Source organism: Parasteatoda tepidariorum, chromosome 6, assembly GCF_043381705.1.
Source record: "Parasteatoda tepidariorum isolate YZ-2023 chromosome 6, CAS_Ptep_4.0, whole genome shotgun sequence".
NCBI lineage: Eukaryota > Metazoa > Arthropoda > Arachnida > Araneae > Theridiidae > Parasteatoda > Parasteatoda tepidariorum.
Window position 1 is genome coordinate 71,951,097 of NC_092209.1, and position 26,322 is coordinate 71,977,418.

Sequence of the window (26,322 nt, forward strand, 5' to 3'; positions counted from 1 at the left end):
ATGGTTACGGGGTTAAACTATTTCAAGAAGAGGTATTGGTTTGCTATTTAAGACATGTTTTGTATCTGGTTGGCGAGAGAAAGGGAATCAGGGGAGAAAGAAGCCCCCCTTTTTGAAATGCGTTATTTCTTATTTCTATAGCAGCAGACGACCTTAGACTTCATAGCGAAGGGAGTCCTTTCTATACACAAGCTATAAATTGGTGGCTACAGACAATCGAATACTCAACTATTTCCCTCCCCGACAGATAGCATCACTATACTATTTCACTTCGTCCTACGGTTCACATTGATTCTACAAGCAAATCGTCTCGCAGCGGATTGATCATTAAGACACGGTTCCCAGTAGAACACCTAGCATCACTGACTGAGGTGAGTGTGCGGGTGGGTGATCACTTGGATCAGTCTACAAAGGGATCGAGGGTGTGCGGTATTGATCCTCGTTAAACTGTTCTACCGTAAGGTGCTCGACTTCGCTCACAGGTCGTCGGGCTACGGAAGCGGGGGTGCCATCCCCTCTGCAGAGGATCAAAGTTGTGAAGGTATGTCTCTGGAACATCCTCGGGGATGTTTCCCACACCGTCGCCTATAGCTCATTGTGCAGCTCTAGTGCGACGCAAATAGACTACAACAACAACAACTACCAACAAATAGCTTGAATCAACATCGCCAACTCCCCAATGGAACTGGAATAGTGCTTTTACCAACGAGTAAGTTTTTACTCGTGAATAGAAAAAAGAATAATTAATTACACAAAGAAAGTGGCGAACATCATCACTTCAGGCACCTAAGGCAACAACTTTGTGCCCTTCGTTCCCCTAATATTATTTTCATCAAGGAGAAGTTATTCTTGGAACTTAGGGAGGTGGAATAATAATCTGAGAATTGAACTTGCGATTTTTTTAGCAAACAGTGGAGTAACACACTAACAACTTTTTTTTTTTTTTAATGAAATATTTGTTTACTTACATCTGGCATTATCGCCGCTGCCCATCCTGTTTGACAACAAAAAATTTTAGCGTGTGGTGTAGCTGTCATCTGCAATTCAGGCTTGCTATGGTTTTGAATAAAGGTTTAATGATTTTTTAATTTCAAAACTTATTAAATAGCCAATTATATTATATTCTTTTTCCAACTTGCGCACTGTTTCGAACATTTCCTGAAAACATTTGTTTATATATTCTGGTTTTCTTAATATTTTGTNAAGTGCTCGACTTCGCTCACAGATCGTCGGGCTACGAAAGCGGGGATGCCATCCACTCTGCAGAGGATCAAAATTGTGATGGTATGTCTCTGGAACATCCTCGGGGATGTTTCCCAGACTGTCGCCTATAGCCCATTGTGCAGCTGTCGTGCGACGCAAATGAACTACAACAACAACAACTACAAACAAATCACTTGAATCAACATCGCCAACTCCCTAATGGAACTGGAATAGTGTTTTTACCAACGAGTAAGTTTTTACTCATAAATAGAAAAAAGAATAATTAATTATACAAAGAAACTGGCGAACATAATCACTTCAGGCACCTAAGGCAGCAACTTTGTGCCCTTCGTTCCCCTAATATTTTCATCAAGGAGAAGTTATTCTTGCATTTTATGGAAGACGAATGGATGACGAATAATAATCTGAGAATTGAACTTGCGATTTTTTTTTTTAGCAAACAGTGGAGTAACATACTAAAAACTTTTTTTTTTTAAATGAAATATTTGTTTACTTACATCTGGCATTATCGCCGCTGCCCATCCTGTTTGACAACAAAAAATTTTAGCGTGTGGTGTAGCTGTCATCTGCAATTCAGGCTTGCTATGGTTTTGGATAAAGGTTTAATGATTTTTTAATTTCAAAACTTATTAAATAGCCAATTATATTATATTCTTTTTCCAACTTGCGCACTGTTTCGAACATTTCCTGAAAACATTTGTTTATATATTCTGGTTTTCTTAATATTTTGTTCGACTCCATGAAATAAATCATAGATATTTCTTTTTAGTTATTCCAATGTATCGTTTTAAATTGTGAGTTATGGAGCATGGGGGCTTGCCTAAGCCTTGACGAAGAAGAACGACGGGCTCAATTGCGGAGTGAAGAAATTGATAGACAACTCGCTGAACTTGCTAAACAGGAGAGAAATGTCATCAAAATCTTACTTTTGGGTAATAGAAAAATTGAAGTTTTGAATTTTACACTACTTTTGAATAGTTTTCGTGAATTATTAGTAGGTTTACGTACGTGGTGCATAAACTTATTCAAGATTAAATAATCTTGAATCGTTATGAATGTATTCAGTCAAGTACTTAAGATAGATTTCCGTATCATGATCTGTGGCAGAATAATCGCCAAGTCTTGGAAACTTCCGGGCAGTGACCCGCGAGAAACTAAAACAAAAACATCATAGAAAGGGACCAACGCGAAAGGTATAACTCGTAGCCACCCCCGGGCAATCATCTAGTACATGTTTTTTTTTTTAAATTGCAAGTTTAAAATCTATTTGGCACCTTGGAGATAGTAGTTGGCGTGACAGATCACGATACGAAAATATCCCCCAACTTAAAATGTCTAATTTTTTAAACCTCAATATGAAATGGTTACCTAACAAAGCGTCTGGATTTTAACAACATAAAAATAATCACCTAAGAACTCAAATTTCAATGCACAAAATTTGATAACAAATTCTTAGCTTTGTCTGTAAAGTAATGTCCAAAAATTTTTACACTCCTTAAAATAACATTAAATGCAGAAATTAAAGGTGAAATTTTTTATTGGGACAAACTGAATGTGGGAAATTTTTTTCTGCGAGAATTTTTTTTAAAAATTCCACAGCAATGCCAAAGTCTTCTGCCTAATACTTGTAAAGGGGATATTTCCATGCAAGCATCTGTTGTCACAACTACAATATACAAAGTGTAAAAAAGATTTTTCACTCGTAAAAATTAAAAAAGAAAAAAAATATGTTGATGTTTATTAGACGGTATCTAAAAGTTGTACCGCTTCTAGGATTGTGTTAAACCGCTTCTATTTCAAGTTTCTTGCGAGCCACTAACTAGAAATTTTCATAACTTCGTGATTATTTTTGAATAGATATTGATGTTGAAAATGTCTTCTTCTAAAAAATTTAAATATACTTGTGTGTACTTTACAGTGTTCTTCCCAATCATTGGTAGAAGGGCATGCCCTTTGATCCCCACTAATGCGCTCTTTTTGTAAAAATAAGCCCTCATTCCTTTAAAACACTTCCTTGTCATTCATATTCTATTTAAAAGAAATTAATTCACTGTTTAAAGGATCACTAAAATTAGTGTTAATATGTTTAATTGTTATTACTATTCTCTAATCGTTAAAATTTTGAAGTTTCTCTTTGTTTGAGAGTGGGTTGGTTTATTAATGAATCTTTTAATAGACTTTAAAATTATTTTTTAAATGAACACTTTTTTTTTAAATGCACCATTAAATGTTTATTTTCTCATAATTTTTTCAGTTAAAATTAAAAAAAAAAAATTCAGAAGTTGATTATCAATTATTTGTTTTTTTTTTAGTTGACTTTTTTTGAAACAATTTAATGTACAGAGATTGTTTTTTAGCACTCCTTTGTTTTTCACAACAAATTTTTCTCTCATATTGATAATACTATTTGAAATATTCACATAAAATAGTATGGGAGGGTAATTTTAAAAAAAAATGCTTGGAATCAAATTCATTTAATATTTAATATTGTATACTTTGATAAAAATTTTCGGGTTTAAGTCAGTGCCTTTTCAAAACTCAAAGTGCTCTTTTATGTGAGGAAGCACCTTGACCTTTTTTATTCCTAGGGAGAGTTCTGTACTGTATAGTGGTTTCTGTGGTGTGTGCCTTCTTTTGTTAAGTTTTTTCGTCTAAAGGCTGTCGGATTGTGGCCGAAACTCGATCATCGTGTTGATGTAGGTTCTTGAATGGAGACTAGGATACTATTTACCTATAACCAAATAAATTTATCTTCAAATTTGAAAACTTTTCAAACATTCTATAAGGACATTGTTTTTGGAATTCTTTTTCTTGATCTATATTTTATTTAGGGTTCATGCCAGTATGGCAACAATAGTCACCAAATGCTCTACAAATGTCATTGAAGTCATACGCATAGGAGACAAAATTGTTGCCTTATATATTCTTGAAATTTGAAAATAGTAAATGTAACAAAAAATATCAAATAAATTTATCATATCGAAAATTATAATGCAAATTTTATTTTATATATTGAACATTAACACCATAAAATATAATTTTTTATCAAATCCCCCGCATTTTAAAAAAAAAACTGTTTACTACTTTTATTGCTGTATGCCTGGTATGGAATTCAGATGCGTGGTATTAAAATGGAATAACTTAAACTGCCTGGTACAAAAAATTTGAAATTAAAATTTCAAATTTACGTGTTGCGCTTTGCATTAATCCTCCCCCCCCCCTAAAGTTTGTCTACTATATTGAGTTTTTAGCCAAAAAATGAATACTTAGGTGTTCCTATTGGACCACTAAGTTTTCATTGCTAGTGGGAACTCTAATTATGTACAATGCAAATGTTATAAGTAAATATTTCTGAGTTGAGATCCTTTAGTACTAATCTGTTGTTTTTTTCTTTCAGTGGGAGAGGTAAAAAAAAAAAACTCATTATCATTATGTTGCTTAGTTCGACCACACAATAGCAGGCTCATTTTTCACTAGACAAAATGCTGCTACTAAGAATTGCTTACATATTTACATTTATAAAAGTTAACATAAATTCGCGTTATCAAAAGTGAATCATTGCATTATTATTTTGTTAAAGATGGTAGTGCATTTTTATTTTAAATTTTGATATCAAACTATTTTGTATTTATGGTGTGTGTTTTTTCTCCCACCTTACCTCTCTTTCACCCAGACAAGTGTATCCTCGCCTTTTTTTGTTAACATATTTTACTTCTACTTGATTTTATTTTTTATTTTGAGAAAAGATATATTTTTATCTATCTATTTTTTTTTAACTTGGATATTTAGAGATTTAAACTCTTTAAAAAGAAATTGGAAAAAAAAAGCATCAAAAGAGACTATGAATGTAAAGTGTTTTAAGAATTAAACCTCATGCCTAAATTAAAATTAAGGCTACAAATAACTATTATTTTTTAACATTTTCCATAACCATATTGGATTGTCATACTAATTTAATTGGAGGCTAAGGGAATATTAAATATTGCTCTTTGATAGAGTAATCTTTATTAGATTTATAAATGTGTATTGCTGTATGTTTTATTAATTAATTGAAAATATACATTTTGGAAATTTGCTAGTTTTTTATTTTTTATTTATATGGTTAAGTAACTGCCCTCCAAATCTGAAATTGCCCTTTTTTAACATTTTTAGGGAGATCTGTAGCTTTATTTTTCAAATAAATATTTATATTTTATTGATTTTAAGAGTATTTTATAATTTTTGTCACATTATTTTTAAAGGTGCGGGAGAGAGTGGAAAAAGTACTCTTGTGAAACAAATGAAAATAATTCATAGTGACGGCTTCACCACTGATGAGTTGAAGAGCTTTAAGGTACTATAGGTTCCAAGTATTGCCTTTGACTCAACATATTTTATATTTGATGTAATCAGAATGGATATTTTAACGTCACAAAAATTTTAGATATGAAATAAAGCCTATTCTATGAATGGAAAAATAACCCATTTTAGATACTTATATATTTGAAAATTTTTGCCAATCTCATATTTCTATGCATTTCTATAATATATTTCTACATATATTTCTATATATAGTATATTCATAATTCAATGTATAAAATTGCTAATTCGGTTCCCATTGTTATTAATGTTATTGCCACTGTAATTAATTTCCATTGTTATTAATACTTATTAAAATCTTCGATAAGATTTCTTGCCATAAATATGATTGTTTATTGAAGAAATAAATCAACTGTAAGCTACTTACTGTGAATGTAAACTAGATAGCCTTATCTTTTGGCAAACACAATCATTTCATAGTCATCAATTTTTTAATAGAATAAAAGAAATTCTAAATCTTTTCTAAAAACAGCAGCCAGACCATTTTTTATAGATAAAAAGGCTAGTTTGCATTTCATATGGTCTTAGTACTCACAATAAAAGGAACTGATTAGAAATTATTGATTTAGAGCAGGGTTTCTTAAATTTTTTGTGTGTGAGCCTCATAATATTTATAAAAATTTTGTGTGGCCCAATAAACATTGCCCAAATTCAACTCATACATGAGTGAAACGATCAGTTTATAAAGTAATATATTATAGCAATTTGAAATCTTTATTTTTAAGTGGAGTTTTTTTTTTTGTGGAGTGAAGAACACTCAAACACATGGAAACTATCTGCATAAAATGGTTGACCTTCTGACTTCTCTCTGTCCACAGGGCTGATGTAAAATATCCTCAGTGGTAGAAGGATTATGGGTTAAAATCCCCTTCCTATCGGTTTGACCATTTGAAGTTATTGTGGTTCTTCTCTACATGTAACGCAAATGCAGCTTAGTTCCATCAAAAAGAGCTACACAATAGTTAGTTTATCCCAATGCTAACCGGGAGTTCTCTTGTACTCTGGGGTGGGTTCAAAATTCCGAGGAATCGGGTTTGAACTTGATAGTTATAAATTCAGAATTGGGTCACCTGTTTAACTGCGGTTTTAAATAAAATTCACTGCCATAGACTACATTATAAAAACACAATATTTTTATGCATCTTTTACGTTTTTTAAAATGTTAAATATTTCATTGTAAAACAACAACCTTAAATAAATTATTTTACTAGTTGATTTTTATTATCGTTTTTTAAACTTTTTAAGGCTTAATTTTTCTAGATTAAAATCATTGAGGATACAAAATAGTTCGTGTTTTCAGTGAAAAATCATTACTCAATAATTATGTACAAATGTATTTTATTCAGCTAAATAATTTCCTTGTGCTTGAATTAAATGTTTTTAACAAGTTTCAGCCTTATAAATTCCCTTTTTATGGAAGTTCTTGTCCCTAAAAGAAGAAACAGAAAAACTCTATTGCTATCTTATCATAATCACAATTTTTACTTGTGCAAATCGTTATCCAAAACCAGGTGTAAATTGAATGGACTGGCGTCCTGGGAATAAATAAGGGCAGAATAAACCATTTGATTTGATCTTCTTGATTGCTTCATTTTGACTGTATCTTCATAAAGTATCCAATCTATTGACTAGTTCTGGTACTGGACCTTTTGTAACTTTGGCTTAGATAGTTTGTCCATTTTCTAGTAATTGAAACTGCGGAAAAACGTATCGGTTTACCAAACGTCCAGTTAAAACGTAAATTTTTTTTGCTAATGTACGAAAACATTTACTTTTTTGGTTGCAATTATTTCTGATGTATATATCTTATAAACTACTTATATGAAATTATTTCTTTGCAGCCTACAGTCCTTGATAATATACTAAGTTCCATGAAGTATGTGCTTACGGGAATGGGAATTCTTCGTATAAATTTGGAAAATGCTAAAAATAAAGTATGTAAAGTAATTTTATCAGAGTTAAATCATGAAAGTCTTCTAAAAATTGTTTTGCCACTTTTCATAGTTTAATATATGCTTTGCATTAAAGAAATTTTTGAAATTTGTAATAAATTTTATTTAAATATGTTATTCTATAATTATGTATGAAACTTTATTATTAAAAGAAAATTTTATATTTTTGATAAGCACTCTAAAATACATTTTAATTTAGTTCTTTACTTGTCTTTGAATCTTTTCATTCTATCTATTTATTAGAAAAAGATTTAATTAGATTATAATTTCGTTTTTAAATGTTAGGAAATATGTTATGTATATATCAACAGTATTATGATGAGGTATTTTGTAATTTTGTGTCCTATTATTAGCTTATTGCTACTATTAGTCAGTTAAAGTTAATATAAAGTTACTCGTAATTTATTCTTTAATTTATGTTACAATTTGACGAAACTATGTGAACATTAACTTAAGATATCTCTCTTGAACTAACTTAACTGTTTAGATGGAGAGGGAAATATTTAAATATTCTTCTTTTTTTTTTATTAATTAATTTAAATAAATAAAGTAATGGTGCTTATTTACTCTGTTTGGCAGTGTCTTTCAATGTATGTAAAATTCATGATTGTCACCTAATCAAAATTTAAATATTAAGCTTGTAGTTATTTAGATTTTCTTTTAATTTTTTCTGGCAATATTATCAGGGGTCTGTCCAGGGCAAATTTACTGCCGTTTAGCGGTACTTTCAAAAATTCAATTTTAGGAAAACCAGTAGTTTCACAAAATACTTTTACCATATTTTTGTGTTGATTTTTTAATACAATTTTTAAATTTCACAAATTAAGTCTAACTTTTCAGAAAATAGGTACCTCTCAAAAAAACCTAGACAGACCCCTGATTATGACAAAACAGTTCGCCAATCAGCAGTATTTAAAAAGCAGTTTATTAGTATATATTTGTCTGCTTTTAGTATGCATTTTATTTGTCAATTTTTAACTCAAGCAACTTTACAATATCCCATAAACAAAAGAATAAATAAATAAAAACAATGAAAAATATGACAACCGAAGCTGAGGTCGTTGGTACCAGCCCCGAAAGTCATAAATGCAAAAAATTTTCTATCGAGAGAGCAAAATCTCTAAGTTGTTGCTCTTCTGGCGACATCAGCTTCAGTTGTCATATTTTTCATTGTTTTTCTTTATTTATTCTTTTGGTTTCAATTTCCTTTTGGAATTTCTGTTGCATTGCACGTTTTTCCACTGGAAATGTAGTTTCTAATTGCTTTAATTATTTTGAATTTTTTATTATCCCATAAACAATTTATAATGCAAATGAAATTTACTCATTAATTTGTTTTATTTTAGGCCCATGCTCAAACTATTCTTTCCTGCCAATGTTGTTTTGATGACAAATACATTATGCTTCCTTTTATTTGCAATGCATTGAAAAATTTATGGAATGATAAAGGAGTTAGGCTAGCTGTAGCAAGAGGTTATGAATATGAACTCAATGATTCAGCTTTATAGTAAGTTATTCTCCTCTTTGTCTAAATATTTCACTCTAATAATCATGAAAAATTAAACAAATTATTTCTAAAGTTTCTTGTTTTAATTTTATTTGATACAAGTTATTAAAAAATTCTAATAAGTAGAATTTATTTAGAATTAGTTTTTTTGTATGAACCTTACATTCTGTTAAGTGTTTCTATGAATCTGGGAAACCTGAAACTGTAAGGGGGTGGGAAAGCAAGATTATTTTATTTTATCTTCATTTTTGTTTACTTTTTGCCAAAACTCTACAACAAACTTGTGAATTGTACAATCTTGAAATGTATGGTAGAAATAAATTTTAATAATTGCCAATGAGGTTCAAATTAAATAAGGCTAATATCTAAGGCAGATTTTTATGTTAAACCTTCCACACATTTGCATGCACACCAAGTGTGCTTCAATTTCATGAAAATAGGTTTAAGATGAGTGGAAAGACCTATGTGCCTTAGAACTTTGGATAATGTGCATTTCAGCATATCCCCCTTCTCAAAGTAAAATTGCCATATTGTGGTAGCTTTTGTATTTAATAATGAACATTATTATTTCATAAAAAATTTTTCACTGCTTTATGGTTATATTTTCCTAAATTTAAAATAAGAATATTAACTTTTACAAAATGCTCTTTAAAAGTTTTTTTCTTAAAATCTTGTATTAACCATATTTGCAGTTTACTAGGGTAGAAATAATTATTTGAAAAAAAATGAATTTCTCCTTATTAATTACTTTTGTTAGTGACTAGTGATGTAATTGTTGCCTTTTAAACTCTTTGTTTAAAATAGTGTGTTTAAAATCATTTTGTTTTCTTCTAAGTGAAAGTAATAATAAATTACCAAGTCGAGCTAGCACTATTCTCTCCCTATACATCTGAGGCAAGTCCAATTTGCTCAACAGAATAGAAAAGACTAACATTTTGCCTACACATTAAGAAAACATGCCAAAGACAATGAAAGAATCGCATTGTCCTAGTCACCATACGGTAAGAGGAGAAGCAAGTATGGTGACAAATGAGAGAAACCAATTTAATTGACCGACTTGAAGTCTTGCCGGAGAGATTGCACTGGATAGGAGAGGGTGGAGGTCAGAGATTGTAACTTCATGTGCCTTTCAAGCAAGAAAAGCTTCAAAGAAAGTCCGACATTTCCCCATTATCCTGGCAGCCTATCAAAATAAGTTAATGAAAATATTCTTTTTATTATTAAACAGTTACATAGTACAGTAAAAATTTATAAATTTCATCGAAAGTAAAATTAAAATATTATAGTTTTAATGAAGCTTATACTTATTTAATCAATGAATACCTTGATCTAACTACAACGAAAGTTTGTTAAGTTGTACAGTTTAAACAAAATGTTTTATGTAGTTCTTTAAAGTTTTTGTGACTGAATTTCCATGATAGTTTTCCATTTAATTGAATTGTGCAAAATTTTGAATGTTATTTTCTTTCTTTTCAGTTTATTTGAAAGCATGGATCGCATCTGCTCAGAAAAATATGTGCCAACTGCTACTGATGTACTTAGAGCACGTGTTCGTACTACAGGAATCATAGAAACTCATTTTAAAATTAATGATTTTGTGATAAGGTATTTTAATTTGCTTGTCAAAAATTTGGCAAGATATAGCATGTTAATATTTATAGAATTCAATGTTTACATTAGTTGTACTTATGTATGTAGTATTCAACTTTTATTTTCTTTAAGGTAATATTCAACTATTTTTAAATTTTGAATCATTTGCTGTAATGAAGCAAATAATCTGCCATAAGCATAGTATGAATTATGGCAGCAGAAAGGAATTTAGAAAAAAAATTTATATGTAGGAAATAAATTTTGGAATTGACTTTGTTTAACAGTAGTGTTTGGATAAAAGGGGTTTGAATAAGTAAGATTCAACCATAATTCCGTCAATTAGGATCAAATAAAGATGAGATAAATCTGTGTTTTTGTTAAATTTTTGGGCCCTATTTGAAATAAACTGAAAACATGCCATTCTCAGTCTTGTTTTAATTTAGTAGAACTTTAACTACATAAACCCCATTCATTGTGTCTACCAATTATTCAGATCACTTTAAGAAAAATAATTTGAACCAGTATTTCTTGATTTATGTTCTTTCAAAATAAGGAACAGCATCTATGAGTTAGATTCAAATAAAGAAAGTTAAAAGTGTGCATTAAACTCTAACTACCTCTTTTCTATGCTGATTATTTGTAGTAATGTGTAATTGATTGAAAAGGTAGTAAACTGTATTGTGTTTTAAAAAAATTCGTTTCAGAATGTTTGACGTTGGTGGTCAGAGATCTGAACGTCGTAAATGGATTCAGTGTTTTGACGATGTAGGTGCTTTGCTGTTTGTTGTAGCATTGAGTGGCTATGATATGGTTTTACAAGAAGATAACTCAATTGTAATTCCTCTTTTTACTATTCTTCAATTTATGTAATTTTTTACTTGATAATCTGTATCTGTAAAAATATTTTTTCATTACTGGTATGCTTGTTCCTAGTGTACACACATAATTGCTCTTATTTACTAAAAATTTGTTTTAATCTATAAAAAAAAAGTATACTGTAATCTTTAACAGTATTGAATTTTTAATTAACAGAAAATCTTTAGTAGATGGTTTTCTAGCCTTTTCATTTATGGTATGCTTGTTTGTAGTGTACATGTATAATTGCTCTCAATTAGTAAAATTCTTTTTTTTTAATTCTATTAAAAAAGCATATTGTAATTATTGACAGTGTTGATTTTTTAATTAAGAGAAACCCATTTATTAGATGGTTTTTTAGCGATGAGAATTTTTTTTTTCTTTCTAACTGGCAAGTTTATTCCAAATTGGAAAAAAACTGTCATAGGAGTAAAAGTTCCATGATTTTTCCAGTAAAAGTTCCATCCAAGTATAAGAAACTTTTATTTTTTTTTAAAAAAATATCAAATATCAAAACAATAATTCTTAACACCTAATGTTTATAGTTGCATTTTCATTTATATTGTTTTTTTTTTTAACAGAATCGTTTACAAGAAAGCTTGCAGTTATTTTCATCAATATGCAACAATCGATTTTTCATCAACACATCCATGGTAAGACAAAATTTACGGAAAAAGAAAATATTTATTTATAAATATGCTGTTTTTGAATAATTTATTTATAAAACACGTTCATTAATTCAGTACAAGACAATGCACTATAGGGAACATGGCTTATGGTGAACTCCTGGATATAGTGAACAAAATGTTCGCTCCTGTGCCTTGCTATACACATATGAAGTTATTTTTTGTGGGTATAGTGAACCAAAAAAAAGAGGGGAAATTGGATATTATGCACTTTTTTCTGTCTTCGACTGATTTTTTCTTCTTCATTTTTTGGTAAATTTGAAATTTCTACATAAAATACATGTATCAATTTTTGAAACTATCTTTTGAGGGGAATGTAGCCATATTTTTCTTGTTTGCTCCTTCTATCTGAGCTTCCCATCCCAAAATTTTTTGTATGCAAGAAGAGTAATAAAAAATAAAAGTTAACTCATCTTTTGTTACTACATCATTTTTGTATTTCTTTTTATTGGTCATTTATTTAAATGTGTAATAAAAGGGGGCAGTTTGGAAAAATTAGTGAAAATTGTTAGCAGTATGGATATAGTGAACTCCTGGTTAAAGTGAAACCGAAATTTTGGTCCACTCGGTTCGAATGTATGTATATTGAAAATATATATACATTAAAAAAGATAAAGGATGTATAGAATTATTATGATAATGTATCTTCGTTAATAGAAAAAAGTAATATGTTTTAAAAATTATTAAGCTATTTGAATTTTAGCAACGATTAAATAAAGGAATTTTGGGAATAAATACTGAAACCTTCTTGTTCATATTCATTTAATGTTCATTTAGGCCTGGGTATGAAAGAAATTTGTTAGGTCTTTTGCTGCTAGTCGTGTCCATTTGATTATAAACATTTGAATTTTCAAAAAAATGTAGAAGTTTGTTAAAAAATAAATTACAGATTAATAATATGTTGAGTAACTGTAGTGGTTTTCATTAATTCGTTCATTTTTATTTATTATTGCATGTTTTTATTTTATTTTCAACTAATATATTGCATGTTTTTTTTTAAATTGCATTATGTGCTTAGATATGCTAAATAACTTATTATTAAAAGTTAAAAGAAGCATGCTTTTTTTATTTATAATTTTGCATGGCATTTGTTTCAGATTTTATTTCTGAATAAGTTAGACTTGTTTCGTGAAAAAATATTATACTCTGGAAGACATCTTCGCTATTATATGGCTGATTATGATGGTATGTGCTTGTTATTATTTTTCCTTCATAGCTTATGTTATTGAGTAAATTATTTTGTTTAAATCTTTGAGCATGGAAATATTTATTTAAAAAATTTATGGTCTAAACAAAAACAAATGTTATAACATGAAGTCGCTATGTTGTGAAGACGCAGAACTAAGGCAAATATTTATTTATATTTTATAAATATTGAACTTATTTTGAGAAAATGTGCATATTATTAAAAAGAATTATAAAACTTATTGAGTAATTGACATCAACACAGTTCTTATGTTAAGGTGTCAATAAATTTAAATGTTTTTGATTTACATCTTTTAATATTAACCCTGGAATTTTGTTTCGTTCATATGAATGCTAATTCCCTTGTTAACGGCATTAATTCCTCATGACCTCACCATAGCGTGTGGAAATGCATTTTACCCTGATTTGCCCCTCAAGGTCGCTGTAGTTTTTCTTGTCTTTTTTCTCCCTCAGCTACTCTGATTTTTCTAGTTCTGTTTCTTATCTTTATCTTTCTATTTTTCTTTGGCAACGTTACGTTTTTATTTTAAATCACTTATGTCAATTTTTAGAAAATCTGTGCTTTTTCTAGTTCCGCAGTGAACTGATTGTAAAAGCACGGTTCCCAGCAGAACACCAAAATCAAGCATATCGTGCTGCAGTCAGTAAGTGGGTGGGTAACCACTTTGATCAGTCTGCCTATGGACAGAGATTGTGCAGCATCGGTCTTCGTTAAACTGTTCTACCGTAAAGTACTTGACTTCGCGTGTAAGTCATTGGCCTACCAAATCAAGGGAGGCACCCCCTCTGCAGAGGATCAAAATCGCAATGCCGTGTCTTCGGATTATCCTCAGGGATGCCTTCGGATTATCATGCGAGTGTCCTCAGGATGCGGATTACCCTCAGGGATTGTACAGCTCTAGTGCGATGTAAATAAAGTACCTACCTTGAAATTTTCTTTCAAGAGAATGATTGTATTAAATTGAAATACCTTGTTCTCCTGTCTTCAGAATTGCATCTTGATTTTTATTATTATAAGCTAAGTGTGTAGAATTTTGAATATTTGAAACACTTTGCAGTTTTAATGTAATTCTTCTATTCACTTCAAAATTTTTAGTTTCTGTTCTAAGCAAATAGCGTTAATCTGTTAATGAGCAGCCAATCTCGCTAAAAATCATCATACATCCAGAGGCAGGTTAACACTAAGCAAGAATAAAATTAAGAATGAGAATAATTAATTAATAATAGAATTAGAGAAAATTAAGAAATATAGTGCAACATATTTCCTTTCACTCAAACTTCATTCTATATTTAGTTTAATATTTATTTTATTTTAAGGTCCTGATTATGATGTTGATAGTGGGGCCTTATTTGCGCAACATAAATTTCAAGCTCAGAATAAACATACAGGCAAGGTGATTTACCCTCATTTCACTACAGCTACAGACACCAGCAATGTTCAAGTTGTTTTTCAAGTTGTGATGGACACTATTGTGCGAGAAAATTTAAAAACTGCCACATTGTTATAAGATAGAGTTGACTCTTCTTCAAGTGCCATTCTTATTTGTATATTATTCCATTGTCGTTTTATTGTTAAGAACAGATTGTATATTTTGCATAGAATTGTTTGATGTTGTATTTTAAGTATTTTGATGAAGCATTTAATATGTTGACTTAATAAAAAATGTTTTATTTAATGTTGTATCTTATTTAATGTATAGATTTTGTTATGTAACAGGGGGAAATCACTTACAGAATTTTCTTTTTTGCCTTGGGTGTTATACAGAGTAAAAACCTGTGAATAGTCACCAGTTTTTAAATCGCTCTTTTTCGGTGGTTAATGCTATGATTTTACATGCTTTTAAAAATCCCAATATTTTTAATGCATTATTACAATACATTAATTTAGAAGTTTAGTTAATCACTTTTGATGCTCTTTGGGTGTGTTGATTTAAATCCAATGTCTTTTAAATCGTTTTTATTTTTTATAATATCGATTTTTTAATATGTTTTAACGTCTTTAAAGTTTTGAAAAGTGTATTTAAATGAACGTGTTTAAACATACTTTATTTGTGCTAACTTCGTTGCATATCCAAATGACTTTTGATCATTTTTCAGCAGTTATTATAATGCATCTCCTCATCATTTTTAAAATTTTGATATTTTTAGATTGGTATTACTACAATTGATCATTAAAAGAATCATTTTTTGTCATGCTCCATTTTCGCCAATTGTAAGGTAAATGTACGAAGTTTTTTTTTTTTTTTTTTTTTTTTTTTTTTTTTTTTTTTTTGCAGCAGCAGCATATTTGGCATTTTTCCTTATGGTTTTGAAAATCCTGATACATTTTAACACAATAGACTCTATTTTTTAAAAAAAATTGTAGCTTAAAGTGCTTTTTTCAATAAAATATATAAGCTCTACAAAACTTCTTATAATTTATTTAAAACAAACTTTTTATAAAGTTGAATTATATTATCTATTAAATGTTGAATCTTATTTTGCAAATTTTTTTTAAAATTAAACTTTCATTTATATTACACAGTATTTTTTTTTTTAATTCTATAAAAATTAAAGTTTTTATTGTTAGAATTTATATTAAAATTTACTTTTGTATTATGTAATGTGATAAATAAAAACAATGATTTTTTCCAATGTTTTTATTCATTTCAATTTATCTTCATTTTTTTAAGTAATCAGTTATGCATTTTTTAAATGTTTAAACGTATTTAATTTTATGAAAACATATTACTAAGTTAACTGATTAAAAGAATTTAGTGCCTAAGACAGCAATGATTCTAAAGCTATGTATTACTATAGTTATTGTCAACATGTCTGTCTAAATACTTGGGCATATAGCCCGTTGTTGGTCAATCTGCTGTGCATGTGGCCCTTCACTCATAAAGGCTGTGCACCCGTAATTTAGACAATTTTTCTATTATGACACCAGTCACGTCATAAAGTCATTGACTGTTTTAAGCCAGTTATGTGCACACACCTTAAATTTCTTTTCACTTGTCATTACTGCTGCTTTTTTAAGCTCATTGAAAATGTGCATGCTGCATTGTGATAGATCTGAACATTAGGGTCGGTGTTTTAATTCTTCCCATTTCAATTTGTTGTACTGCCTTGATTTTTTAAAGTTTAGAAATGCTGCAGCATAGAAAAACTCTTCAAGAAAGTTTAGTTTTGAATTTTCTTCTGAGGTTTATTAACTTTTCCAAAAACCACTGATCATTATCTCAAGTATCAGAAATTTGACAAGAAGCTGTCCATTGCAACAAGTTGCACTATTGTTTGTCACTTTTTTTCTTGCTTTAAAGGATTAGCTTTTTAATGTATCCCATATAAACATTAATGTTCAATAACCATGTAATTTGTGAAATAATTAAAAATGATAGCTATACTTGGTACTTTTGTATTTCACTTATTATGCCATTATAAGCCTAATAAGTTAATTTTTTTGTTAAAAAATTTTCTTGAAATCATTTCTAGTAAATAATTTTGCAAATCAAAAATAGCTGAATTGCTGTCTATTTGCAGAGCTGAATTAGTTCAATAATATAAGCAACTTTGGTATAATTTGAAGTGTCTCTAGGCAGGTTAAAAAAGGGAATAATAAGCTCAATACAGTTAATAAAACTTTGATGTGTAATAAGGTAAGATTCAAGGATAAATTCACCAAGTGTAGTAAAAAACTCTGCTATCTTCCTCTTTTGGACAGTTGTGCAGTTGCTTGTAGTATCTCTCCAATTATATCAGTTATGGTGACTAAAGCTTGTTTCACGAACATGGCCACCTAGTTCAGAACTACTATTCAAAAAGTTTGTTTTTAAAAAAAGTAGTACTTTATTTACATTACACTAGTTATGCACAATAGGGAACAATCCAAAGATATGACATTACAACTTTTATTCTTTATGTGTGGAGGGGGAGGGCGGTTACCCAATTTTGTTAGCCCTATGACCTGTGCACAAAGTCTAGCACTTAACAGTGGAACATTTCATGAGGATTGATACCACACACCCTCAGTCCGTTGGCAGGCTCACTGGCATCTGCTAGTGATGCTATACTTAAGTGATCTACTGAAAACTGTGTCTTATAATTGTCCTCTGTGGGACAAACAAAATTTTTTTTTAAAAATTAACTTTATAGCCCTATAAATATTACAATAAAATAAATTTCAGAAAGCTTTGAGTATGGCCTTTTAAAAGTATTCGAATATTGAATCATATATGTGTCTGAAACTGTGAAAAAGGAAAATGTTCTTATTCGAGAGCATGTTTATGTTTGTGATTCGCAGGAGATATTTAGTTATATAAAATTGAATTTTTAAAGCATTTCTTAAAGAAAAACATGTAACATAGTTAAAAAATTAAATATGTTTCCATGTAAAAGCTTGTGATTAATGTCACCATTTATCAAAAATGATTTTGTGATTGAGTGTTTATATTACTATTCGTTATCAAGTACAAACAGTTAACACNCAACAAGTTGCACTATTGTTTGTCACTTTAAAAATTGCATGAATGGGTTTAAAGCTGCTCAGTTTGGTTATAATTTTTTTTTTACCATCGATTGACTAAATTAATAAATATTAACTTAAAATATTAACTTTATAGCCCAATAAATATTACAATAAAATAAATTTCAGAAAGCTTTGAGTATGGCCTTTTAAAAGTATTCGAATATTGAATCATATATGTGTCTGAAACTGTGAAAAAGGAAAATGTTCTTATTCGAGAGCATGTTTATGTTTGTGATTCGCAGGAGATATTTAGTTATATAAAATTGAATTTTTAAAGCATTTCTTAAAGAAAAACATGTAACATAGTTAAAAAATTAAATATGTTTCCATGTAAAAGCTTGTGATTAATGTCACCATTTATCAAAAATGATTTTGTGATTGAGTGTTTATATTACTATTCGTTATCAAGTACAAACAGTTAACACAGAACAACAAAGTTGTGAGGGGGAAAAATTAAACAATTTCTCAACCTTTGCCATATAAAAATATAACACTACTAAACAGAGATTCGAAAAAATGTTATAGACATTGTTGAACCTGTTGACAAAATATTACCAAGTTCAATACAAGAGAATATATTTTACTCAATTTTTTTTACAAAGCACAAAAAATCTTTTTATTAATATCACATTAATGAAATATTAAAATTAAACTTGAGTAAATATTGATACAACAATAAGAAAATCATGCTGAATAAAATAAAATAATTGATTTACTTTGTAATCTTTAATAGGAATAAAATGTTTGTAATAAGGAATTGTTAATCGAAACTATTCAACTCTTTTTATTTTTTTAAGTTTAGAATAAAATGAAGCTTGAAAATATAATGCAGTTGGAGGCTTCTTTTGATGAGAATTTCTATTTATTCATCATTATTTTTTTTAAATTGCATGATGATTTTGTTCTTTGAAAATAACTTTTACTTCTTTGAGATGTTCAATGGTTACATTGTAAATCCACGTCATTCTCCGACTATTTTCTTGACAGTTATTTTTAATTACTTTTCAATTTTATGACCCTTTTCATGTAGTTTTGAAAACTCTGATATTTTTAATACAATATTATTGCAACACGTAAATTTCAAATTCGAGTAATCATTTTTTGCGCACTTTAATCATGACGATTTCATTGCTAACATAGTTTTCTAATCTTTTTCTTCATCTTTTTCTGTTGATTTTTTTTATCTATTTCAACATGAACAACTGAAAAATGGATGAGGTTTTTAAATTCAGTAATATGATGTTATTGTGACAACAGAATTTCGAATTTGTGCAGTTACTTTTTAATACTAAGTCGTAAATTAACCACATTTTCCAATTCAGTAATCATTTTATTGCAATATCACACAGTAATGATTATGTTGCATTTTCTGTATCCCAAAATGCACTGTAAAAATGTTAATAAGTATCCTGGTTTTGCTACTAGTATTTCATAGCACTACCAAACTTTTCTATTGATTTCAAAAAAATGAAATCTTACTTTGACATACAACAAGCAGGAGAGATTCATTTAAGATTTAGCTGGCACACAACAAAAAATTTTGAGAGAAAATATATATTTGTAAAGAATATTATTTTAAAGCCATTTTTTTATGAGATTACAAATTTAAATAATCCAATAAGAACATAGTAAATTGAACAAATTTGTTTTTTACAAAATCTTTTCATTGATTTTATTAACACTTTTAGAAACCAGGCTGCATTTAAGCACACTTTTGTGAATGAACCTCCTCTTACAAATCATACAATTTTAAATAGGTATTGTAAAAATATTTTTTTTAAAAAAACTATTCTTGAAAACTCAGTCAATTCAAAAGCTTTTTAGTTGATATGGAAATACTATCGTCCACTAGTATCCGGCATTCCAATATTTGACATAGTTCTCTCAAGGTATGCAAGGGGGCCTTGCAGTCCACCAGGCTGTGCTCCAGCCATAGCATGTTGTTGAGGATGCATTTGTTGAGGCTGCATAACCATGCCTGGTTGCATAGGCACAGGTGATGATGTCATTGGTGGTATACCATGATGTTGCATCATGTGGTGCGGATGAGTGGGAGGCGCAGCGCCTGATTGTCCAACTTGAGGTGGTATTTGATTGGATGGACCTGGTTGCATAGGTGGGATGCTTTGAGTTGGCTGCGAAGGAGCAGGGGGTGCCGGTGGGGGAGGACGAGGCATACCAGGAACATCCTGTAGAAGGTTTTGCCATACTTGGATCTTTTCATGATATTTGTCAAGGAGTGCATCTTTTCTAGCAAGTTCATTTTTAAGCTCTTGAATACTCTAAAAAAAACATAAACTGTAAATGAGTAATTCCTTTTTTAAAAAAGAAATTAGAGTATGTGGGTTTTAATGAAATCCACATGAAACAAAAATACTTTAAATTATTCAATAATTTTTAAAAAAAGTTTGACGCAAATTGCACTACATATTATAAACTAAAAAGATAAAATAAATGAGAAAGACAGTATGATTTCCAAACAACATTTTCTGATGATACTGCACTAGTGTAACCTGTGTTAAGAGATTATTATTATTCTGAGTTAATAACAAATTGATATTTCAAAGAATTCCGAAAAGAATAAATCTCAAACAACACCTATCAAACTACAAAAATGCACATTACACACAAGAATACATAACAGCATATTTAAAACACCTACTATTTGTTATGTTATAATAAACTCAAATCCTAACTCTTTTGATTTTTTAAACAAATTTCATTTCTGGAAATGTAATGATATCAACAGCTTCCAGAAACAGTTCTCCATCATTGTTATATAGAGCAAAAATCTGAATTTATCTAGAACATCGAAAAACATTTTTATTCCAGAGCTGATTTGGTCTATTTCAGTGACATCACTTTTTTTTTCAATACAGCCATTGCTGACTTCTGGTCTGTGTTTTATCTGTTCTTATAGTGTTTTATATGCAGAAAAAAAATTCAACTATTTTGTCAACATTTAAAAATTAACATTTTAAAATATCATTAATAATAAATTTTATTATATTTTATATAAGTGTCAAACAGCTGCCCCAATTCTGAGTTTATGATTATCAATGCTTAACTTTGTAGTCTAGTAATTTTGAACCCAATGCAGAAGACAAGGGTCAACTGGGACAAACCATTCTTCATACCATTTTATATATTTTTTTCTAATATTATAAAGGTTTGTTTTCTTGTTTCCCCTCATTTATTTTAAAATTTTTTATTTTATGGCCGTTTTGAGTTAACCACTACCAATGTTCAATTCTATAGCCTAGTAATTTTTAACTCAATCTAGAAGACAAGGAAATGATTGGATCAAGTATTTGGTAAAATTTGCCTCTGTAGAGGGCTTTTTGATGGAACTCAACTGCATTTGCATTACATCAAGAGAAAAACCTCTCACAGCAAGCTGATCTATCAACCGTAGAGGATGTTTTATGTCAGCACTGCAGTAGTGCGAGCCAGAGGCAGAATTAGTATCAATCAGCCATTGCTTGAATTCGAACCTGGGTCACTTCATTGGGAGGCGACTGCTCTATTCTCCAGGCCACTGCAGCTCATTAATAATCCATTAAAATTGGAGTTTTAAAGGAAACTGTAAAAAAGTTAACTAAGATACACCCTGAATTAAAAATTTGTACAAGCTGTGGTTGAAAATCACTGCGCAGAAGTTTGCTTTCAATGATCTGAATCAACAATCCTACGCAGCGTCTTTGATTTCTAAAACATGTAACTGTTCTTTAGCTGCTACTATTGCTTTGATGAGGTTGGTCTGACTAGACATATAATAATAGATATACATAAATCACATAAGTTTTTTGTCAAAAACTCATCCATTCTAGAAGTCTCATGAAAACTTCATACTTAATCTAATGTTTCATTATCTTTGTACTGCAACTTACATAAACAGAATAATTTGTATTTAAAATGAATAGTTTTTCTAAGATATAATATTAAAATTGTAATTTTTTAAACTTTTAAGTTGTTTATCTGTAAACTATATAAATATAGCATTATAAAGTTTTTCACATGTTATGCAATGTTAAAGTAGTGGTAAGTAAGAAATTTTCAGAAGAGTTTTGCCTAGAGACTCAATGGTCATGGGGTTAGTTAAAGAAAAAAATACATTACAATACAAATTACATTTTGATAAAGTAAAAATTAATTCACTATGCAAAAAATAGAAATAGTTAATCATTATCTTGTTTTATGTTATGTAGTTTAAATGGTAAAAATCTATTATTATAAATTAATTATTTTACTTTTATCTAAAATGCAATCTTCATTAACTCTCATTTAGAATAAGCATTATTAAGTAATTATTTCCTAAAATATATAAATGTTAGGAGTTTTACCTCAACCAATAAGTGTTCAGGTTTCTGCTCAGATAGTAAAAGTCTCTTCTGTAAAAAGAAACAATCCATTTGCTTTGAAACATCCAAGAAATGCTGAATAGTAAGATCAACAGCTGAAAAAGATGAAACAATAAAAAAATCTCATATATACGCTTCGATTTCGAAATGAATTGCAAGCAAAAGCTATAACTACATATAGGGATTTAAAATATTTATAGATTTCTAAAAGAACTATTTTGGAGAGTGTGTAATGAAAATGGAAATAAAAAAAAGGACAATCTTATTATTCAAATGAACTTGACGCAGTTTTGATGAAGCTAATGAAAAAAAGCTTTAGAAGAAATTTCGTACGAATTTCGAAATTTACAGATAGGATAGAGATTAGCTCTTTAAGGGAAGATTTCCACATCGATACCTGAATCAAAAGGCTTTTTTTTTTTGTTGCTGATAATAGTCGGCGCGAAAAGGAACAAATATCCCCCGATATATATACATACATATGGAAATGTTCCCCAATAAAAGAAAACAGAATTATAAATGATATACAACACATTTAGTAAATTTTCCTTACAAGTTCTTGTTTCATCAGAATCACGCGAGTTGAAATGATCAGGATTTGTTAAGACCGCAAGGCAATCCTAAAAAATACAATACAGATAAGTATATCGAAAAAAACATAGTTAATCAGTTTTATTTTGTAAGTTTTCATACTTGGAAAGCTTTCTCGAATTCATCCACTATATGAATGCCTGGAGCTAAACCTGCCATAATTTAATCAAACTACAGAATTAAGTAGATAGGAAGATCAAGAAAATTTGTGAAATCGTTAACTTTAAACTAATAAAATACAAAACTTATTTATCAATATTCAAAATATTTTTTTCGAAGAGTGAACGAATAGTTTAGAAACTTTCTAAAGAATTTATAATTTACTTATAGCTTACATCGGGTTTTATTGCCATAAAATATAAAAAAAGGTGACAAGCCTTTTATAAAAATTATTTTAATCAAGGCATTCTTTGATTTTATTAGTATGTAGCTTTCTTTAAAAGCTATCGAAAAATTCTTTTATGAAATCCATCACAAAAGTTTATTTTTAAACAAAAGTAGAACTAATAGTTTACAGTTAAAAATATAGCTACATACTCTTGTTTTACAACCGTGAAGTAAACAATTTCTGAACCTAATTTGTAAAAACAAAAAATAAGCATTTGAATTCCAAATTTATGAATTCAAAACCGTAAAATAACATTTCTATTCAAACATACACTTTAAATATTTGTGTCGCAACTTTAAAAGTGAAAACAGAGAGATAGTTAAATTGTTTGCTAGTTATTATAGAAAATGCGCGCTCATGTTCTCTCAAATAATGAACTAGCTTTGTTTTATATTGCTATATCTAGTTTTTAATTTAGTATATAATTTCTCTACTAAAAGTATTTAAAATATTATTATATAAATATGGAAAAACCAAGATGTATTAAAAGAAATTTTAATCATTCCACATCTAAGAAAGTTGGATCAAATACCAGTAACATTCTTATATCACTGATGAAAGAAGTGAATTTAAACCAAAGACTGCAAAATGAAGTTCTTAGTTGTGTTAATGCTAACAAACCAATTCCATTTATCCCAAAAGATCTGATTAAATCAAAAAACATCGTGAAAACTGCGGAAGTTAAATCCTCTCCCTTAAAGTTGCCACCAAAACCAATACAGAGATGTCGAAAACAAATAATAGAGTCTGGAAGTTATAATGTTGAAAAATACCGACCAAATCCATCTAAAAGTGAGTTTGGGTGTTCAAATTTCATCATTTTATCTTAACTTCTTACACTATTTCTTTTTACGATTCACTTTTTATTTTTACTGTTTTGTATGTTTAAAAACTTGTGCAATCATATGGTGTACTCTATTTTCTTGATGAAGAAGCTCTTAGCTTAACAACAGTAAATATTTTTTCTAATTCATTATACGTATACAGGGATCTGTCCAGGGTAAATTTACTACTGTTTAGTGGTACCTTCACTAATTCAACGTTAGGAAAAACGGTAGTTTCACGAAATAAAAAAGCAAGTTCTCATGCAAACCCCAGTCTCGTTGCAATCTATGGAAAAGAGGAGCTGTTTAGCGAATTATCTTTTACGGAAAGGTAGCACGTGTTTAGTCAGATAGTGCAAAAATGTTCTCATAATAAAAATAACTTTTAATGATAGTACTATTAAATGCATGTTTTTATTAAATTCTAGTTTAAATTCAACTATGGATAATGATTTTTATGGATTTTTAAATTTGGATACATTTTTAAGGCCAAAATTTTACCATACCAAAATTATTTTTGAATATGTGAAAAAAAATATATAGAAATTTACCAGTCATAAATAATTTTTATTTGTAGTGGCAATTTTTGAAAATATTTTCTTACTTTACCATATTTTTGTGTTGATTTTTTAATATTATTTTTAATTTTCACAAATTATGTCCAAATTTTCACAAAATAGGTACCTTTCAAAAAAACCTAGACAGACCATTGGTATAATAACTGGTCACTGTCTCTTTTGTGACTTGGTGATTGCAATTGGCACAAACAATATGGACTAATAATTCAATTACTAATAAAATAATTATTAAATCGCACTAGAGACTTTTAAATTATCTTAATCTTCTGAAGTTATATTTCTTTACATCTGAATTTATTATATTGTTATGGAGAATTGTATACTTTCTGTAATATTACCAGGTTTATTTATTTATTTTTATACCTTTATAATCTATATTTTAATAAATCTATTTTATGAAATCTGTGTAAGTTGACCATTTGTGATGGTAAACAGTCACTCCCACATGTGGTCAATTTATACAGGACAGTGGTCAATTTATACAGGAGGTAGTTTATAAATGTATTTATCATTAATACATTTTGTATTGTAACTAAATATAATTGATTTTAAGATTGTTTTTAAAAAGTTACTTTATTTCTAATTGTAATATACTATAAAATTGCTTAAGTTACTAAATCTATTTTAGCTCGACCACCTCAAGAGAAAGAAAGATTTCAAAATATTATGGCATTTGGTGAAGACATTGACAAGGGAATGAAACCAGCATTGAAAGAAAACATTGATGATACCAGAGATTCCACAGATTTATTTGATGAAAGTAAGATTTTTGCTGTACAAATATTTGTATTAGTTTTTGTATTTATACAGATGTTGAAAGTATTGCTGGGTATTAATATTTTTTTTTTTGTAATGCTTAGCACTTAGTCTAAGATTGGAATAATAGCAAAATAACAGTTAAAAATGCAGTATTTTTAAAAACAAAGATTAATAAAATTTTACCTTAGAATATGACAAGATGCTGTGTGGGCTTATAGCACCCAGGAAAAAACTCAGTTTTTCTACCCCCTTTGCAATAGGGTGTATGATTTAAAAGAAAAACATTGTTTTACAGTTTATTTTATCATCATTATCTCTTACTATTTAATTTTGCTCTTCTCAGTGAAAATTTGAAGCNTATTTTTTTTGGGGGGGGGTGATAATTGTCGGAGCGAACAGGAACAGATATCCCACGATATACATATGGAAATATTCCCTAATTAAAGATAACAAAATTATAAATGATATACAACACATATAGTAAATTTTCCTTACAAGTTCTTGTTTCATCAGAATCACGCGAGTTGAAATGATCAGGATTTGTTAAGACTGCGAGGCAATCCTAAAAAATACAATACAGATAAGTACAACGAAAAAAATATAATAAATCATTTATATTTTGTAAGTTTTCATACTTGGAAAGCTTTCTCGAATTCATCTACTATATGAATGCCTGGCGCTAAACCAGCCATAATTTAATCAAACTACAGAATTAAGTAGATAGGAAGATCAAGAAAATTTGTGAAATCGTTAACTTTAAACTAATCGATTACAAATCTTATTTATCAATATTCAAAATATTTTTTCGGAGAGTAATTGAATAGTTTGGAAACTTTCTAAGGAATTTATAATTTACTTGTAGCTTACATTGAATTTTATTGCCATAAAATATAAAAAAAGGCGGCGAGTTTCATATGAAATTTATTTTAATCAAG

The 26,322-nt window shown here is 29.0% G+C and overlaps 3 protein-coding genes across 8 annotated transcripts in view; 2 read left to right on the top strand and 1 right to left on the bottom strand.

Moving 5' to 3' along the window:
- The first annotated feature begins 681 nt into the window (after positions 1 to 681).
- Positions 682 to 15,055, top strand: LOC107436659 (guanine nucleotide-binding protein G(o) subunit alpha). Of its 4 annotated transcripts, none has more exons than XM_043039904.2 (10): positions 682 to 1,071; positions 1,994 to 2,156; positions 5,466 to 5,557; positions 7,425 to 7,517; positions 8,882 to 9,042; positions 10,519 to 10,647; positions 11,337 to 11,466; positions 12,069 to 12,140; positions 13,271 to 13,358; positions 14,697 to 15,055. In XM_043039904.2, the coding sequence occupies exons 2-10, from the start codon at positions 2,033 to 2,035 to the stop codon at positions 14,885 to 14,887; spliced, it is 1,080 nt and encodes a 359-aa protein (XP_042895838.1). In that variant the 5' UTR covers positions 682 to 1,071; positions 1,994 to 2,032; the 3' UTR covers positions 14,888 to 15,055. The 4 variants fall into 4 exon arrangements, with proteins under 4 accessions (XP_042895838.1, XP_071038665.1, XP_021000557.1 ...); XM_021144898.3 differs by lacking the exon at positions 682 to 1,071 and adding an exon at positions 1,688 to 1,824; XM_071182564.1 differs by lacking the exon at positions 13,271 to 13,358 and having other exon boundaries at positions 947 to 1,071.
- A 4,140-nt stretch (positions 15,056 to 19,195) lies between these two features.
- On the bottom strand, positions 19,196 to 26,245 carry LOC107436660 (mediator complex subunit 28). 2 transcript variants are annotated; one of them, XM_043039906.2, is made up of 4 exons: positions 26,023 to 26,245; positions 25,883 to 25,949; positions 22,230 to 22,342; positions 19,196 to 20,168 (listed from the first exon to the last, which is right to left on the bottom strand). In XM_043039906.2, the coding sequence occupies exons 1-4, from the start codon at positions 26,077 to 26,079 to the stop codon at positions 19,725 to 19,727; spliced, it is 681 nt and encodes a 226-aa protein (XP_042895840.1). In that variant the 5' UTR covers positions 26,080 to 26,245; the 3' UTR covers positions 19,196 to 19,724. The 2 variants fall into 2 exon arrangements, with proteins under 2 accessions (XP_042895840.1, XP_042895839.1); XM_043039905.2 differs by lacking the exons at positions 25,883 to 25,949; positions 26,023 to 26,245 and adding exons at positions 22,801 to 22,867; positions 22,941 to 23,308.
- Positions 23,545 to 26,322, top strand: part of LOC122268945 (UPF0193 protein EVG1) — a 33,853-nt gene continuing 31,075 nt past the window's right edge. For both annotated transcript variants that reach the window (XM_071182566.1, XM_043039909.2), the window contains exons 1-2: positions 23,545 to 24,018; positions 25,257 to 25,388. In XM_071182566.1, the coding sequence (XP_071038667.1) occupies positions 23,691 to 24,018; positions 25,257 to 25,388 (460 nt within the window). In that variant the 5' untranslated portion in view covers positions 23,545 to 23,690. The remainder of the gene's footprint in view (positions 24,019 to 25,256; positions 25,389 to 26,322) is intronic.

Excerpts from the sequence above, each read along its gene's own strand:
- LOC107436660 (XM_043039906.2), bottom strand. The coding sequence starts at position 26,079 with ATGGCTGGTTTAGCGCCAGGCATTCATATAGTAGATGAATTCGAGAAA. Across the intron at positions 22,343-25,882 it reads TTCTGATGAAACAAGAACTT|CTGTTGATCTTACTATTCAG; the intron begins GTAAGGAAAATT and ends CATCTTTTTCAG. Across the intron at positions 20,169-22,229 it reads CTGAACACTTATTGGTTGAG|AGTATTCAAGAGCTTAAAAA; the intron begins GTAAAACTCCTA and ends TGTTTTTTTTAG.
- LOC107436659 (XM_043039904.2), top strand. The coding sequence starts at position 2,033 with ATGGGGGCTTGCCTAAGCCTTGACGAAGAAGAACGACGGGCTCAATTG. Across the intron at positions 9,043-10,518 it reads CTCAATGATTCAGCTTTATA|TTTATTTGAAAGCATGGATC; the intron begins GTAAGTTATTCT and ends CTTTCTTTTCAG. Across the intron at positions 13,359-14,696 it reads TTATATGGCTGATTATGATG|GTCCTGATTATGATGTTGAT; the intron begins GTATGTGCTTGT and ends TTTTATTTTAAG.